This window comes from Hyperolius riggenbachi, chromosome 12 (assembly GCF_040937935.1).
Source record: "Hyperolius riggenbachi isolate aHypRig1 chromosome 12, aHypRig1.pri, whole genome shotgun sequence".
Taxonomy (NCBI): Eukaryota; Metazoa; Chordata; class Amphibia; order Anura; family Hyperoliidae; genus Hyperolius; species Hyperolius riggenbachi.
In genome coordinates, this window is record NC_090657.1 from 111,621,564 (window position 1) to 111,634,648 (window position 13,085).

The window sequence follows — 13,085 nt, forward strand, 5'->3', positions numbered from 1 at the left end:
GCCAACGTGTTCACATACTGCATATACATATGTCAGGTCTCTTTACAGTACACAATGTTAAATTACGTTATTGCGACTGATTAATAATGAGTAAATTATTTTACATTTTGTATCTAATGCAGCGATGTGCATACAAATTTTTGTGCACAGGGAGAGTTGGTCATATATTTCCCTCTTTATTCATTGGTTCTTTATTAGGATACGTTGCCTCCCAACTCAATAAAGCTTATTTGATTGCAGAAACATTTTTAATCACAGGTGTAGCCAATTACCCTCCTGCTGACCATTTAAAACATGCTTTTCAGTGTCTTTGAAGTCACACACTGACTACTGAGGAAGCAGGTTTCACTTCTGCAATCATGTGGGGCATGCTGAGGGGATTCGCCCCAGTCCTCCACCAGGCATTATGAGACTGTATTAAGACGGACAAGTTACTAGAACCTGGTGTATGCACTATTTATGCACTCCATTTCCACCTTATCCAGTACTTTGTATACTGCTCCACTGCTGATGCACTTTAGATTGGTTATTCTTTATTATATTACTAGCTTATACTTTATAGCTGTTACACCATTTTTTTTTTTTGCACTGGCACTTTTTGTATATTGACAACATAACTTTGAATGCACTTTATGATACTAATTGTTTTTGTATCCTGGGTTCTACATGGAAGTGGTTCTGACTAAACCATGGAAATTATATATATTTTTATATATATTTCTTTGTGATACACTGCCAATTGTGGAGGTCTATTATTCATGTTTTTAAATGGTTTTATGATAGAGTATTGAATAAACATTTTAACTATACAACCTGTGGTGCAGTGGATTGGATAATTCTTTTCTTACATTATAAACCAAATTTTATTTTCAGTTTGTGAGAAAACAACGTATAGCAATTATACAACCATATGAAAATACAATGTTACAACAGCATATCATCCTATAGAAAACTGGTACATCAAACAAAATAGGCAGCTAGAAAGTACATAGCAATAAGAGCAAAGTATTTCATACCACAGTTTCAGAAATGAGACTCACAATACATAAAGAGATGCAGATGAAAACAAACCTGTAGCTGTCACAAGCCCTTGAGGGCTAACCGTTCACCTTGGTAAGAAATGCTTAGGTAACCTAGGCTGTTTATTCCAGTGGGTCAAGAACTAAGAAACCCTAAAGTGAATAATGAAACAGAGAGCAGGTGTTTTCTCTAATGTTCCCACTGATATATATGGTAAAATACATGAGGGTGCTATATCTCTGGTTCACTATAAGGACCATAGGCTTACACCCCCCAAGTGACGAGATTTTTTTTTACACTTTATGGCTCTGCAGCTTTAACTGCTAGCTACAGAGCCATACAACTGCGCACACAAATTCATTTATAAGTGCTTTTTATTTTCATGAAATGTGTTATTTTATACCCCCCCCCCCCCCCCCGATCCAATCAGCGTGATCTCTCTCGTAGGCATCAGCGAGGGAAGCCTCAGGATTCTATTGAGGACTCCCTAGCTACTCCATTGTCCCCTATCGCTGAGCGTGGCCACCCAGAAGATCAGCGACAAGGTATTCCTGCTAATCACATCAGGCTCACACAGCTCCTTTTCCTCCATAGTGTGTGCAATAGCCAACCGAGCCCATCTACGCATGCGCAGTAAGCCAGAACTGGACGGCCATAATACAGAAAAAGGAGCTGCACCCCCACACACCAAGACCTTGAAGTTCCTCTCAGCAACAGGGGGCTTTCGACCACCAAGAGAAGACTCAATAGGATCCTCAGGCTATCGTCTCTTCGGGGGGATTATTCGATTTAGAACCCAAGTTTTGGCTCGGGTTCACTTTAAATGTACAAAGGCTGGTAGTTGCTGCTCTAACAATGTTGTCATTATATCTGACCGTATAATAACCAAGACTCTGGAAGAAGAATTTGCAGCTAATGGCTGTCCTTTTCCTGATCTTGAACTCCAGGTCTATGTTGCATATGACTAATGTCATGAGGTAAGGAATTGAGAATGCCTCTGTCTATTCAAGTTTGCGGCTATCATGGGGAAAGAGGCCAGAATAATGTGACATATTATTGGTTGAGCCGAGCTAGGTAGTCTGTTAAGATCTATTAAGAGTAAAGGCTCATACACACATCAGACTATTGTCTTTGGAAAATAAAAAGATTACAGACCAATCTTACCACCCTTCATGTAGTATGAGAGCCATACCTTCACAGTCTTTTCTATGGAGCTGAACTCCCCATCAGAAAAAAATCTTTGCAAGATGCTGCACACACAGATGCTGTACAGACACAAAAGATCAGTATCTGCAAAAGAACTGTTCCTGCCAAAGATCCGTTCCTGCAAATTGCATTCATAGTCTATGAGATCTGCAGATCATCATACACACCTTTTTTAACTGACATTCATCTTCAGATCTGAAAATCCATCCTGGTGGATCTGATCTGCAGATGAATGTCTGTTAAACAAGGTGTGTATGATGATCTGCAGATCTCATAGACTATGAATGCAATTTGCAGGAACAGATCTTTTGCAGATACTGATCTTTTGAATGTCTACAGCATCTTTGTATGCAGCATCTTGCAAAGATTTCTGTCTGATGGGGAGTTCAGCTCCATAGAATAGACTGTGTAGGTATGGCTCTCATACTACATGGAAGGGGGTAAAATTGGTCTGTGATCTTTCATTTTCCAAAGACTATGGTCTGATGTGTGTATGAGCCTTAAGGCCAGCTGTGGTGTTAAGTGAAAGTCCTGGAGAAGGAATGTTTGGATTATTCTGTGTTGAGCCATAATTTCGAGACTAGAGGGCATTCCCTGAGAATGTGGTAAAAGGTACCAATACCCTTCTCACATTTCCAGTACACAGGGAGATAGCTTTTGAGAACGACGCTACTTTACAGGGGGGAAGGTACATCCATATAATATTTTCTTCATCGTTTCCCAATAGGAATTGCATTGAGGAAGTGTAATAGTGTAATAGATTTCACTGAGATCAATTGTTCAGCTGTGATATCCAGCCTATCAAGAGACCAGATAGAGGCATAGCATTAAATAGGAGAATGCGCTTGGGACAAGACTTCTTCATACCAAACTGTAACATTTTTTCTGAAATGACCTTTATAGTAGAGCATAGTTAGTACACCACTATTAAGTTGAGGGAGAGCTAATTTCTTAGACTGGAGAAAATTGTAAAGTCTATAGGATGTAAATAGTTGAGATGTGGGTAACTGATGTGTCTGGCTCAATTTAGAAAATGACTTAAAGGAACACTGTAGGGGGTCGGGGGAAAATGAGTTAAACTTACCCGGGGCTTATAATGGTCCCCTGCAGACATCCTGTGCCCGCGCAGCCACTCACCGATGCTCCGGCCCCGCCTCCGGCTCACTTCTGGAATTTCAGACTTTAAAGTCTGAAAACCACTGCGTCTGCATTGCCGTGTCCTCGCTCCCGCTGTTGTCACTAGGAGCATACTGTGCAGGCACAGACCATACTTGACCTGCGCAGTACGCTCCTGGTGACATCAGCGGGAGTGAGGACCCGGCAACACAGGCACAGTGGTTTTCATACTTTAAAGTCTGAAATTCCAGAAGGGAACCGGAGGCAGAGCTGGAGCATCAGTGAGTGGCTGAGCGGGCACAGGATGTCTGTGGGGGACCATTAGAAGCCCCGGGTAAGTTCAACTCATTTTCCCCCGACCCCTACAGTGTTCCTTTAATCGTTTTCGCCATCTAGCACTATATTTAGAGTTCAAACCTGCTTTCCGCCATTTACAAAAATCAACATCCGGAATAAGGAGCTTGAGAGCTGACATTAACAACAGGTATTCTGGCATTTATTCAGTTGGTGGGATACTTCACCATGTACTCCCATGCCCTAAGTGTAGCATGGATAGAGGGATATAGAGATGTGGAGGTCTTTGCTCCTAATTAAATACTTAAAGGAATACTATCGATACCTAAGTGTTCTAAAATGACAGTGTGCAAATAATGTCTAAGTAGCTGTGTAACCATTTTCCTACTTTTCATGTTAAATATCAGAGGCAAAAACTGTAATTTATTGAGAGTAGGATTTAGCTATATTGGGACAAATCAATTGCAGAAGGGGTGTCTGCTTCAATGCACAGCCAGAGTTGCATATCAGACTACAGAAAAAAAATATGAAACATATCAAACTCTGAAAGCAAAAGCAGTATGAAAAGCTGTGACAATTAGTTACATTTCCTCTGCTCTCTTCAGAAACTTCAGCCAGAAACACAGGACACAGCTGTTGGGAGCTCTCTCTCTCTCTCTGTCACACACAGAGCTACACATAGAGTTAACTGATCAAGTGTGAGGGGAATTTCCCCTCCCCTCATGGCTCAGTCAGCTGTCAGTTTTGGCTCAGTAAAGTTTGAAAGTATTTTGCTAACAGTAAACAAAGAAGTTGCTACTAAAATGTATACACCAGTACTTAGCAGCACTTCCCAAACAATTCCTGTGTCAATTGAAAAAAATATGTGAATCGATAGTATTCCTTTAAGAGTAGGGCCCATATGCAATTAACTTTTTCTCCTGTGTTTTCTCCTAGGTGATATTTTTAAATTTGTCAAAATGCCTTTTAAATCACCAGAAAGCAAGAAAATACTTAAAATACCTTTAACATATAATAGATATACTATTAGTTGCGCTTCAGGGAACTCTGTAAACGTATTTCCTAATACCTATCTATAGACTCATATTATAGAACAGTGGCTGGATAGTGTACTGGTACTCTAACAGAAGCCAGTACCTATTCAGTAAGGAGTCCTTGGGCAAGAATGCCTAACACTGCATAGTGGCCTATTGAGCACGGCTGCAGCTCTCAAGCGCTTTGAGTCCGATAGGAGAAAAGTAATATACAAATGTTATTTTTAATCCATATCTTACATCGATGAAGGCCAATTTTAGCCCCTAAGAGCATGTTGCTTCCTGTCCACATAGAGATAAAGAATTTAAAATATCTTCTCTTTTAAAAAGGCACGTTCAGATACTGTAGTTCAATAGAACAGATTACTTTAGGGGGAAGGAGAATAAAATTCATTCAATTCAGTCAAAATTAAAGGGAACCAGAGAGGAATCGGGGATAAAAAAAGGAAAAGCTTTTATACATACCTGGGGCTTCTTCCAGCCCCATAAGCCTGAATCGCTCCCACGCCGCCGTCCTCCGCTTCCTGGATCCACCGGTACCGGACCCGTCACTTCCGGCGGACGCGACCAATTGTCCGCATCACAGGGGCTCCCTCCATACCCGTACGCATGCGGCTACGCAGTAGGCAGCCACTTGCGTATCTGTATGGAGAGAGCACCCTGTGATGCAGAGAATTTGCCGCGTCCGCCGGCCTACTGGCGGCAATGACGGGACCCGATGGCGGCGGATCCAGGCAGCGGAGGACGGCGGCGTGGGAGCGATCCGTGCGGATGGGGCTGTAGGAAGCCCCAGGTATGTATATTTCATCCTCTCTGGTTCCCTTTAAGGATTAACGGACAATAGCAAAATTCAGTTTTGCTTATTTCTTTCACCTTATCCAGATATTGTAATAACTTATCTCTTACATCCAACAAATGCCAATTTTTCTTTTTTATTTGCTGCAATTGGATAGTAAAGGTGGCCATACACTGGCTCGATTCCCGGCCGTTTCGACAGCAGATTCGATCCTGGGATCGAATCTGCTGCCAATCGTTCGCGGTAAACGCAGCCGCCGATCCGATTCCCTCCCGGAATCGGATCGGTCCGTCGATCGCGCCGTGCGGGAAATTACCCTCGATCGCCCGCGGGTAAAGTGCGCGTCGCTAGCGGCGGCCGATCCGATCAGGTGTACATTACCTGAGGCTGGCTCCCGGGCGTCTTCTCCGGGCTGCACGGCTCTGTTCCGGCTCCATCCATCCCGGCGCTTCCTGTGTTACTCCGTGACCAGGAAGTTCAAATAGAGGGCGCTCTATTTGAACTTCCTGGTCACGGAGTAACACAGGAAGCGCCGTAATGGATCCAGAACAGAGCCGTGCAATGCGGAGAAGATGCCCGGGAGCCAGCGTCAGGTAATGTATACGGGGGGGGGGGGGGGGGGGACAGGCGGCAGGAGCAGCTCAGCAGATGGTGAATCGGTTTCAGGCTGAAATCGATTCACAATCTGTTTGCAGTAAAGGCAGCCATACGATCCCTCTCTGATCAGATTCGATCAGATAGGGATCTGTCAGCTGGTCGATCTAATGGCACATCGACCAGTGTATGGCTACCTTAAGGATCTATGGAGTGTGGATTTGGATGATAGTGTAATCTCTTGTGATCTATAAAATAAAGTACCTCTTTCAGGCAAAAACTCCTCACTAGTTCTAAGGATTATCCTGTCATCAAAAATTGAACAAAAAGGTTCTTTACAAGACAAAGCCTTCAACTCAATAATACATCTAATACACAGAAATAATTGAAATTAAACAGTTGTCAAAAAAGGACTCTCGGTTAGCGCTTTTAGAACTAAAGATAAATCCCATCTGGGAAAAGGTTTAACTAAAACAGTTCTTTTTCTTTCGACTGATTAAACAATACGTATAACCAACGGATCGAAGGCCAACTATTTATCTAATAAAAACGGAAAGAGTTGAAATTTGCACTTTGTGCCTCTATCAATTCCATTTTGTAGGAATTCTAATACTGTACCTATTTCTGTAGATCTGACTCATTATTATAACCCGAAATTATAGGTTTTGAAATATTTTCTATAAATTTGTCTTTTTTTTTTCTATTATTAAACAAAGTTTCTATCCCTCTGACAGACAGTCGTTTACTCCTAAGTATAGGCTTCTCAGTAACCATGTCTTTAATTTCCAATGTATTGCTTGTGTCCTTGTACTGAGATTATCTTCTCTGACATAGGAAAGTCTATTGTTTCTGCCACTTTCAGTTTCAGGAGCAGTGGATACGATCACCTCTTCGGCCAATCTGGTGCTATTAGTATTACTGATGCATTCGAGTACATTAGCTTCCTTAAAGAGAATCTGTATTGTTAAAATCGCACAAAAGTAAACATACCAGTGCGTTAGGGGACATCTCCTATTACCCTCTGTCACAATTTCGCCGCTCCCTGCCGCATTAAAAGTGGTTAAAAACAGTTTTTAAAAAGTTTGTTTATAAACAAACAAAATGGCCACCAAAACAGGAAGTAGGTTGATGTACAGTATGTCCACACATAGAAAATACATCCATACACAAGCAGGCTGTATACAGCCTTCCTTTTGAATCTCAAGAGATCATTTGTGTGTTTTTTTTCCCCCCTGAGGGGGGAGTGCAAAGCAGAACCACAACACTGAAGAACTTGGCAGCCTTCCAGACACAGGCTGACAAGTCTGACAAGGGAAAGATACATTGATTTATTACAGAGACTGTGATAGTACAAAGTGCTGCAGTAAGCCAGAACACATTAGAATAGCTTTTGGAACTTGTAGGATGATAAAAAACAGGATGCAATTTTTGTTACGGAGTCTCTTTAATACTAACATCAGTATGTCCAGAGGAGGGAATGCATAGGCGAGTTGCCAATCCTGTGCTAGCGCATCTACTATAGGATTGTCCCATACATTCAGAGAGAATTTTTTGCATTTGGAATGCTCCTTGTTTGCAAATAGGTCTATTTCTGGAAAACCCCATATCTGTGTTACCATCCAGAAAATGACTGGGCTGAGTATCCAGAGGCGCCAGAAGGATAAAGAGGCGCTGTGCTTTGTACCAGACCTGTTTTGAGTTTTATGCTTCTTTTCTATTGCCCGATGAAGCAGAAGATACCCGCAAAATGTGTTGCACATTCTGGAGTACATAAATAAATCTTTGTTTTGAATAACACAACATTCGTGTGTGTCTGCTTGGAGGAGGTAAGTCAACCACTGCCTCCTCTCATTTTAACATTTTTAGAATATTTTATCCTTCTGGCACCTCTGTCTGCATCTACAGTTCCTGAGTCCACCCTTGGTGGAGGGGTGTTACTCCTTACATCCTATCTACAGGGAATTCCTTCTTAATCGTGAGTGGGGACAGGTCTAATCACTAGTTCTAAGGATTATCCTGTCATCAAAAATTGAACAAACACAGTGTGCTATAACTCACCTTTAGTATATCTCCACGTTTGAAACTAAGCTCATCATCTGCCGTGGCTTTAAAGTCATATTTAGCTATGGCTTCCATGTTTCCCGCAATGTCTGTGTTTTGAGGGGGCCTTTAAAATAGATGGGCCGGACCCCTCCACTGCCCACACCTTCTTAGTATCCTTAAACAGTACACCAAGGATTTGATTGTGGTATCACAAAACTTTGGTTATTGCTCCAAAGGAGGTCTCACTTGCGGCCTAGAAGAAATAAAAGAACATCATTAAGATGTGTCACAAAACACAAAAACTAGGACTCCATAGTTTGGTTGTGAAATATGGACTGTATCTTTTCAACCTAACTATAAACGTAACTGATGCAATACAATGGATTTGATAAGGTCATTTTGCTCTTTGGTTGAGATATGTGGACTGTATCTTTTAAAAAAACTCTCCCTCAAACCCTTTTCATTGCATCAGTTAAGTCATGCTCAGTTCAAAATCTTCCTTCGAATGTCATCACTCTGATTGAATCTGTATTTATTCAGTTCTCTGCCACCTACCTGACTGATTACCTTTCAGGAAGTGATCACACTTGAGTCCGCTGGTGACATGGCATGCTGTGATTGCTCAATGAGATGTATTTAAAGGGAACCCGTGGTGAGAGGGATATGGAGGCTCAGAAGTTTATTTTCTTTTAAATAATGCAGATTGCCTGGCTGTACAGCTGATCCTCTGCTGCACGTGGGGATTGATTCACAAGCGGGACATCTTCACTAAGTCGGCTGGTACAGCTGATAAGCTCAGTGACAACACATAAGCCGGTCACTAGTAATCTTTACGCTGGTTTTAATATTATTAACCACTTTCTCCTCCTGGACGTAGAGCTACGTCCAGGAGGCCATGTGCGCTCCCGGCCGAGGATAGTTAGCCCAGGAATCAATAAATCAGGCCATGGCGCCCGATCACTGATTTCTCTCCCCCGCAGAAAAAGCGACAGCTTCTCTCGGAAGTCTTGCTTTTTCTGCCTCCTACGTCCCTCTAAGCGTACATGTTACGCTTAGAGTGACGTCATGTAAACAAAATGTACCACCCAAAGAAAGCCTAATTGGTGGTGGGAAAAACAAGATGTAGATCAGTTCATTGTGATAAGTAGTGATAAAGTTATAGGCTAATGAATGGGAGGTGAACATTGCTCGGATGCATAAAGTGAAAACAACTGAGGGCTGAAGTGGTTAAAGACTACACTTTTACGCTATGACAGCAATTTTTTATTATTAATCTGGAGGTGACGTAGCCACTGGAGGACAAGTGCCATGCAGTGTGCCAGAGAAGCGCCAGGGTAACCAGCATACCCCACATATGCAGCCAGGTTCCGATTAGCCATCACATTTGGTGAGCTGGGAAACAAAGGGGTGCGAGGAAGGTGTCTGTGTGGACACCACAGTTTTCTCCCCAGGCTCTTTTAGCCGGGTGCTCCACCCAGCTAGTTTTGGTGAGCTCCCGGCTGCTATCAGCTCACCTCCTCCTATGCTGTAAGCAGACATGCACACAGAAAAACCGGCCCTGCATTCTCATCTTGCCCCACCAGTCTACTTTTTCATGCCACCAGGCTGGAAAAATTCTGGGGAGAACACTGCACCAGAACTGTCATATCTGCGTATTATGGGGGGAGGGATCTGGGGGGAGGCGGGAGGATAAAGTCTCAACATATAGACAAGATAAGGTAAAAAGACAGTGGGAGCCTAACATTATGGGGGGTGGAGAGGGGGGTGGGGACAGTGTAAAGATTAAGGAGGTTGGTAAAACTTCAAGTAGCCCATTTCAGGTAAACAAAATTGGTAAATGTGGTGGTAAAAATATAAAGTGCATGATAACCAATGCTCGGAGCCTTGCAAATAAAATAGATGAACTAGAGTTCATTCTGAATGACAAAGGCTATGACATTGTGGGAATAACCGAGACATGGATGGATGAAAGTCATGACTGGATAGCCAATTTAAAAGGATACAATGTGTTCAGGAGGGATAGAACAGGGAAAAAAGGTGGAGGGGTTTGTCTCTGTGTTAAGAATTCTTTTACAGCTGTCCTCAACGATGAGATGGAGGAAGATTGCGAAGATGTGGAGTCCGTTTGGGTAAATATTCATGGTGGAAATAAAAGTTGCCAATTGCTTATTGGGGTATGCTACAGACCACCCCATATTAATGAAGCTGCAGAACTGCAATTACTACAGCAAATTGAAAAAGCGGCAAGTAAAAATGAGGTCATAGTTATGGGCGACTTCAACTTTCCAGACATTGACTGGGGTATTGAGGCTTCCCATTCTGGTAAAAGCAGCAGATTTCTGGCAGCACTACAGGACAATTACTTGACTCAAATGGTAACGGAACCAACTAGGGGGAATGCGTTACTGGATCTGATCATTTCGAATAGACCAGATAATGTATCAAATGTGCAGGTTCAAGAACATTTGGGAAATAGTGATCACAACATGATAACGTTTGATCTGGTGACTGATAGGCCACGGGGCAGCGGGACCACTAAAACTATGAATTTTAGAAAAGCAAAGTTCAATCAAATTAGGCAGGCACTAAGTTTGGTGAACTGGGATAATGTACTACAAGGGGAGGACACTGAAGGGAAATGGCAAGCTTTTAAACGTATTCTCAATCAATATTGTAGTATGTATATCCCATATGGAAACAAAATGTCTAGGAATAAAAAAAGGCCTCTATGGATGAATAGAAAGGTTATAGATAAAATGAAGAGGAAAAAGAATGCCTATAAGGTCCTAAAACAGGAGGGGTCCGAGGCTGCACTCAGCAATTACAAGGAGTGCAATAAAAATTGTAAAAAAGAAATTAGGCTAGCAAAGATCGAAGCTGAAAATCAAATCGCTAGGGATATCAAATCTAACCCAAAAAAGTTTTACAAGTACATCAACTCTAAAAAAAGAAAGGTTGACTGTATAGGACTCCTAAAGGATGAAGGTGGAAACTTAATGGTGGATGACCAAGGTAAGGCAGAGTTATTAAATGCTTTCTTTGCTTCTGTCTTTACAAAGGAAACAGCACTGTTGCAAATTACAGAGGCGGATGAGTCTCAATCTTCTAACTGTAATATTAAATACTTAACGCAGGAAGAAGTAAAGGCAAGACTAAATAAATTAAAAATAGACAAGGCACCTGGCCCGGATGGCATGCATCCTCGGGTCCTAAGGGAATTAAGTTCAGTTATAGATAAACCCCTTTATCTTATCTTTTGTGACTCTCTTGCAACTGGCAGAGTCCCAGTGGATTGGCGTACAGCCCACGTTTTCCCATTATTTAAGAAGGGCAAAAAATCAGATCCAGGAAATTATAGACCTGTAAGCTTAACATCAGTTGTATGCAAACTATTTGAGGGGTTACTAAGAGATACTATACATGACTTCATAGTAGAAAATAATCTTATTTCTCAGCATCAACATGGGTTTACTAAAGACAGGTCCTGTTTGACTAACATGCTCAGCTTTTATGAGGTAGTGAATGCTAATATGGATATTGGGAATGCTGTAGATGTGATATACTTAGACTTTGCTAAGGCATTCGACACTGTTCCCCACAAAAGTCTGGTGCAAAAGATGAGGATGCAAGGACTGGGGAAGAGTCTGTGTGCTTGGATAGGGAACTGGCTAATGGACAGAAAACAAAGAGTTGTGGTCAATGGATCATACTCAAAATGGGAGACTGTTAGCAGTGGGGTCCCACAGGGGTCTGTACTGGGTCCAGTGCTCTTCAATTTATTTATTAATGACCTAGTGGATACAGTAGTGAGCAATGTTGCTATTTTTGCAGATGATACAAAATTGTGCAGAATCATCAACTCTAAGGAAGATAGTGTCATATTGCAACAGGATCTGGATAGGATGGCTATATGGGCACATACATGGCAGATGAAATTCAATGTTGACAAATGTAAAGTCATGCATTTTGGTCGTACCAATGGTCTAACACCATACAAAATAAATGGGATACAGTTGGGGACATCAAACTTGGAGAAGGACTTAGGAGTACTCATCGACAACAAGTTAAATAATCGTACTCAATGCCAAGCCGCTGCAGCTAAAGCTAACAAAATTTTGGGATGCATTAAAAGGGAAATAAAAACTCGAGATGCTAGCATAATATTGCCCCTGTTTAACTCTCTAGTAAGGCCACATCTGGAATATGGAATTCAGTTCTGGGCACCACATTACAAAAAAGATATTGCAGTTTTAGAGCAGGTGCAGAGACGAGCAACAAAATTGATACGTGGGATGGAAGGTCTCACTTACCAAGAAAGGTTAGATAAACTGGGTTTATTTAGTCTAGAGAAAAGACGCCTTAGAGGAGATCTAATTAACATGTATAAATACATCAGAGGGCAATATAATAGCTTGGCGGATGAGCTTTTTGTCCCTAGGCCTTCTCAAAGGACTAGAGGACATGATCTGCGCATGGAGGAAAAACGTTTTAGCCATTTATTTAGGAAAGGGTTCTTTACAGTAAGAGTGATTAAGATGTGGAATGCATTGCCACAGGAAGTCGTTATGGCAAACTCTATACCTGCATTTAAAGGGGGCTTAGATGCTTTCCTTGCGTTGAATGACATCCATGGCTACAATTACTAGGTAATGCCAATGATGTTGATCCAGGGATTTTATCTGATTGCCATCTGGAGTCGGGAAGGAATTTTTACCTTGTAAGGGTTTTTTCGCCTTCCTCTGGATCAACAGGGATATGTGAGGGAGCAGGGTGGAGTTGTACTTTGTACTGGTTGAACTCGATGGACGTATGTCTTTTTTCAACCAAAGTAACTATGTAACTATGTGTATCACCTGTTGGACTATCATTGCTGGCTTGAGAGCTTTATCTCCTTCTTGCATCATTGATTTACGTGAACAGAGGTGAGAGGAGGAAGCAGGGGACAGAGACGGAACTGACAATATCTATCTGTTCACACTGTT

General features: G+C 41.9%; 1 protein-coding gene across 2 annotated transcripts in view; it reads right to left on the reverse strand.

Moving 5' to 3' along the window:
* Window positions 1–13,085, reverse strand: part of GRB2 (growth factor receptor bound protein 2) — an 80,992-nt gene that overhangs the window by 26,113 nt on the left and 41,794 nt on the right. For both annotated transcript variants that reach the window (XM_068264596.1, XM_068264595.1), the window contains exon 2: window positions 8,119–8,356. In XM_068264596.1, coding sequence (XP_068120697.1) covers window positions 8,119–8,196 — 78 coding nt within the window. In that variant the 5' untranslated portion in view covers window positions 8,197–8,356. The remainder of the gene's footprint in view (window positions 1–8,118; window positions 8,357–13,085) is intronic.